Below are 5,637 nucleotides of genomic sequence, written 5' to 3' on the forward strand. Positions count from 1 at the left end.
CTCAGGATATCACAAAATTCCTTACACTTTTCTAAGGATCTTGATATGAATATGTTCAACGCTGCAACTCTTCCAGTTAACCTTTGCACATCCTTCATGTTAGATATGTTAGATGGTGACTTGAGGTCCAGGATAGCTCTGATCTGCTTCAGGCTCGCTACTATCCCTCTTCTGGTCACCATATATCCTAAAAATTTTCCTGCCCCCACTCCGAAATGGCACTTAGCAGGATTCAGCTTCATATTATACTGGTCCATGATATTGATGGCACACTCTAGATCCTAGAGGTGATTCTCTGCTTTCTTAGATTTTACCACCATATCATCGATATATACCTCCATTGTGTCCCCTAGTTTATCTTTGAACATCATATTGACCAACCTCTGATATGTCGCACCTGCATTTTTTAAACCAAAAGGCATGGCAGTATAACAGTATATACCCGTGGGTGTCATGAATGTTGTGTCTTCCTGGTCGGATGGTTCCATTTGGATTTGTTGAAATCCTGAGGATGTATCCATGAAAGTCATCATTTCATGTCCAGCAGTTGCATCAACCATAGAATCGATTTGAGGTAATGGGAACGGATCTTTAGGGTATGCTTTATTGAGGTCTGTGTAGTCAACACAGACTCTCCACTTCCCATTCTTCTTATGGACCACCACCATGTTTGTTAGCCACTTAGGGAACTTGACTTCCCTAATCATCTTGGATTTCAATATCCTTTCTACCTCCTCTTGTATAATTGCATTCCTCTCAGGAGCAAATTTTCTTCTCTTTTGTTGAACAGGCCTGAAAGACTTGTCAATTCAAGGTTAATGAGTTATGATATCTTTCGATATACCTGTCATATCTTCGTGCTTCCATGCAAATGAGGACATCCTGCATTTCAAAAAGTTAGTAAGCTGTTTTTCAATATCCCGAGGGATATTGACCCCTACAAGCACCGGGATATCCGGATTATTCTCATCGAGGATGACTTTCTTGACATCATGCTTCGAAGCTTCCACGATATCCTATGCTTGTATCCTTAATTGCTATCCTACCTGGGATTTCGTTGAGGCCTTCATCGAAGAGGAGTAGCATTCCTTCGCCTCCTGTTGGTCACTTTCAACTTTGACTACTCCCCAAGGAGTAGGAATCTTGACACATTGATGATAGGTGGAAGGTAAAACTTTCATATCATGAATCCATGGCCTGCCTAATATAATATTATAGGAGGATAATTAATCCATGACACAAAATCATTGCATCGAGTTTACCCCTTCAACATATACAGGCAGCTTTATCTCTCTGGCAGTATTCTTCGCTTCTCCTCTGAATCCTACGAGCACAGTGGACTTTGAGGTAATCTCCATTTCTGGGATGTTAATTCTCTTCAAGGTTTCCAATTAGATGATGTTGACTGTGCTGCCATTGTCTACCAATATCCTGCGTACAAAATGGTTAGCAATATATAAAGTAATTACCAGACCATCATGGTGAGGATCCTGGACGTTATCCCGGTCATCACTGTCGAATGTTATCACTTTGTCATCTGTGAGCATCGTCATCCTTGTTGGTTTGTCTCCTCTATCTGCCTTAGCTTCCTTGGCATGCCTTTTAGCTGCAAAATATGTAGTTCCACATATATCGGATCCTCCGGATATAAAATTGATTATCTTGGCGTCTGGTGGCGGGGATGTTGCTTGCTCAGGATTCTTGTCAGTATCCTGGCCCTTATTCTTCTTCCTGCCAAGAAGATTCTTCAAATAGCCTTTGCTCAGCAAGTAACTTATCTCCTTTCTTAAGGCTATGCAATCCTCTGTTACGTGCCCAAAATCTTCGTGGAAGGCACACCATTTAGACTTATCCTTCCAATCAGCCTTTTGTTGATTCTTTCTTGGCCATCTTGCTTTATCTCCCAAACCCTGCATGGTATACATTAGTTCAGGAATGTTAACTGAAAAACAATATTCTGATAATTCAGTATATTCTTCTCCATCCTCATCTTCAACAACGTTCACTCTTTTGTTGCCATTTTTGCCATACGGCTTAGAGCAGTATGGTTTATATGAAGATTCCGACTTCCTGTTTGTTGACTCTTATGTTGAGGATGCATTCATGTCTCTTGCATTTTCTTGTCATCTTCAAGCCTTATATATCTCAAGGCCCTGTTTCGAGCTTCGTCCAAGTTCCTGCAAGGGTTCATCACAAGATCCTGCTAAAACTGGGAATCCTTCTGTAGTCCCATATTGAATGCTTGTACTGTCGTAGCAACAGCAAGGTGTGGGATATCCAAGTATTCCCTACTGAATTTGTTAATATAATTCCTCATGGATTCTTGAGGTCCCTGTGTTATCCTGTAAAGGTCACTTGCTAGCTTTTCAAAGCTTCTACTACAAGAAAATTGACTATTAAACAAATTGGCTAAATGAGCAAAGGATGTAACTGAATGAGGCGGAACATTTAAAAGCCATTTCAAGGCTGATCGTGTTAAGGTGGAACTGAAGCCTTTGCACAGGCGTGCTTCTTATCTCCATCCTCTCCCTATACTGGGCAATATGCTCTTCAATGCTCGTTATCCCATCATAAAGCTTCATGTTGGGAGTCTGGAATCTCTTCGGGATTTCAGCATCACAGATAGGATAAGCGAATCGAGATATCCTGGGATACTTCTGGTATAGGCTTCACTACCCCAGGCACACTTGATATCATATCCTTCAGTTTCTAGAGTTCTCTGGACAATGCCGATGTTACAGCTGTATCCTGTAAAGATTCAAAGTTATTAGTAGCAGGAATATTAGCGTTAATGGACAAGTTACCAGCATGGTGATTCTTGCCATCTCCTGGAGCGTATCCTGGATCCCTCACAGTCGACATCCTAATCGTTGAGGGTATCTCCGGAGCATTACTCTGGGAACGTCTTGGTATGATATTGCCCTGATTGTCCTCAGTATGTACTGTTGAGCTAAAGTTCAGCATCTTGGGCTGCAAAGGGGTAACAGTATCCTCAGCAGGTCTCTTGGAGTTGGACTTCAAGAGTTGTATTTCCTTCATTATGAGCTGGTTAGTTTCCTGTTGTTTCTTCATTTGATCCTGTATATTACCAAACAAAGACAAAATTTCATCATTAGAAGCCATAATAGGAGTTCTCCCTGGAACACCAGATCTGTAGACATTCTGAGCAGCAGGAGTGTCTCGGGGTATTTGGCTTTCACTACTCCTTGGGGGAGCTTGAACTTGTGGGGGTGGAGGAAACACCGAACCAATTGTAGCAGAGGTTGAGGTAGGCATCGAAGAAGAGCTCATGTTTGATTGAGAGGCCATTGAAAACAGTTGTGTAAAAAGTTTTGAAAATAGAAAACCAAGTAATGATATTAGTAAAGCTTTTAGTAAAAATAACACCACTTGCCCCATGGTTGGCGCCAAATTGTTTTGGTCAAAAATTATCGAGTCAATTAAGTGATCAAATTAGTTTGTGAGGTAGTGTACTAATGATGTTTGCAAAAGATATGTTGAGTCGATTGCTTTATCAAAACAGTTTCAGGATATAGCCTGAGGATATCAACTATGCCAATAATCAAACAATGAGAGATAGATGTAAAGGTTGACACGAGATATACGAGGAAAGCCCTTGATCAATCTAGATCTTCGGCATAAAACCTCGAGAGCTGACAATCGTCGGCCGCCTTGTTCTTCTAATTGCTTGAATAACCAGGATACAGTGCAGGATAATGCTCAGATCGATTCTAAGTGTTACAACGATTGCAAGTAGTGGGTGTTAGAGTGTAATCGCTGCTAAAAAAGAGAGTGAATGAGTAAAAGAGCTCGAAAGTATGTGTGTCCTACATCTGGCACTCCATATTTATAGTTACAACAAGAAACAAACTATCCTATAATCTTGGGGTACTTTTGGATATTCCCTCTTGACCGTTGCAGACCGAATCTTCCACCTTCAACATCTTTCTCCTAACAATATTGAGCGATTCTTTAGGGGAATAAGTCGTTGTGAACGCTGTAATCCTGCAGCCATAGGTTACAAGCAATTCGTTAGTAATAGCCAGGATACTGTCTCAGGATGTTACCAATATCCTGGTTCGGTATCCTGATCATAAATAGCTAATATAAAATCAAGATACAATGTCAGGATATGAGCTCAGAATTTCACCCATAACAATCATGTACCTAAAAATTCCAAACACTATTATCCTCGCAAATTCCATCTTAAGCAAAAATAAAAATTAGGAACATGTAATATAACCCTAAGAGAGTGTGTAGTAGGGCGGTATGCCTCTTCATAGCGCCCATATAAAGCCCCAAACACCACTACGAAGGGCTTTATGAGACAAAAAAAGGAGGGTGACGCGATATGCATGGCGCCGGTATGGGGGATGTTTTCAAAGTTTGGACCAATAAAAAATTAGTTAGTGTTTTTATAATTAATTAATAAAAACAAAAATTAATAATTAGGTATTGATGGGTAGGGGCTTTATGACTACGAGCTCTAGTAATATAACGCCCCATAAAGTCCTGTACGACGTGGCACGACATGTGTCGCATAACGCCCCACAAGGGCTTTACGACTACGGACGGTCCAAAAAATATCCACTTACATCAAACTCCCCTTGTATCATGTACCTAAATATTCTAAACACTATTATCCTCGCAAATTCCATCTTAAGCAAAAATAAAAATTAGGAACACATAATATATCAAGAAAACCCTAAAAACATTATCCACTTACATCAAATATTATAATTAATTAATTAAGAATACAATTCTCAAGCTGCTTCTCCCTTGACAAATAGTTCAAAAAGGTTTTCATGATGGATTTTACAAACTTCTAGCAGCTCTTTATGGGCTTGCTTTTTCTCCTGCTTCTTCTTGGTTGATCTTTGATACTAGTAGTAGACAAAGGAGATGGTTCTTCTGTTGCTTCTTCTTTGACCAGTTCTTCATTAGACTTTGCTTTCTTTGAGTCCATCTCTTGTTGCAAATCTTGATGTTTTTCTACTTCTGTTTCTTCTTCACATTCTTCTTCACTTTTCTCCACTATTTTTCTTGGCCTCCCTCTCTTTCTTGCAGTAATTAGTTGTACTAGTGAAGATTCCCCTACTGCTAATGATAAATCTTTTGTTTTCATTGGTATCTTGTTATTTCCCATCCCCACAAAACCCTAAAATCTTTTTCACCATGAAACACAAACCCACCAAAAAGATTCGAACATTTTTTTCTTTTTGCTTCACTTGAATATTTGATTAATCTTTATATAAAATAATCAATACCCTGTTGAAAAAAAGCCACAAGAAACTCATATAAAGTTAATGAAATTATATATATGAAAGAAAAATGACAATCAAGTGAGAGGAGCCATGAAAGCAAGCAAGGCTTGAGTATTTAGCAAGAAAGAAAAGACATGTAGGATGAGGAAAAATGAGGTCGAAAGAGGGTGTGTTGATAAGTGGGGATAATGAGAACCCTACTACTTTGTCTTGGCTTTGTTTTATTGTTTCAAACTTATTTTATTGTTCTTTTTGTATAATAATTCAGCCAATAGTCCTTAATCTTTCTTCAAATATAAGTGAGACCTCTAACATGAACATATGCAATTCTTGCCCTTTAATTAAGTTCACTAAACGAGCTTAAGTTTCTATT

The 5,637-nt window shown here is 39.2% G+C and overlaps 1 protein-coding gene across 1 annotated transcript; it reads right to left on the reverse strand.

Annotated features, from left to right (window-relative positions):
* Positions 1-4,825: 4,825 nt before the first annotated feature.
* Positions 4,826-5,125, reverse strand: LOC110944193. The gene has a single exon (XM_022185903.1). The coding sequence runs from the start codon at positions 5,123-5,125 to the stop codon at positions 4,826-4,828; it is 300 nt and encodes a 99-aa protein (XP_022041595.1).
* Positions 5,126-5,637: the final 512 nt, after the last annotated feature.

This window comes from Helianthus annuus, chromosome 8 (assembly GCF_002127325.2).
Source record: "Helianthus annuus cultivar XRQ/B chromosome 8, HanXRQr2.0-SUNRISE, whole genome shotgun sequence".
Lineage (NCBI taxonomy): Eukaryota > Viridiplantae > Streptophyta > Magnoliopsida > Asterales > Asteraceae > Helianthus > Helianthus annuus.

Excerpts from the sequence above, each read along its gene's own strand:
- LOC110944193 (XM_022185903.1), bottom strand. The coding sequence starts at position 5,125 with ATGAAAACAAAAGATTTATCATTAGCAGTAGGGGAATCTTCACTAGTA.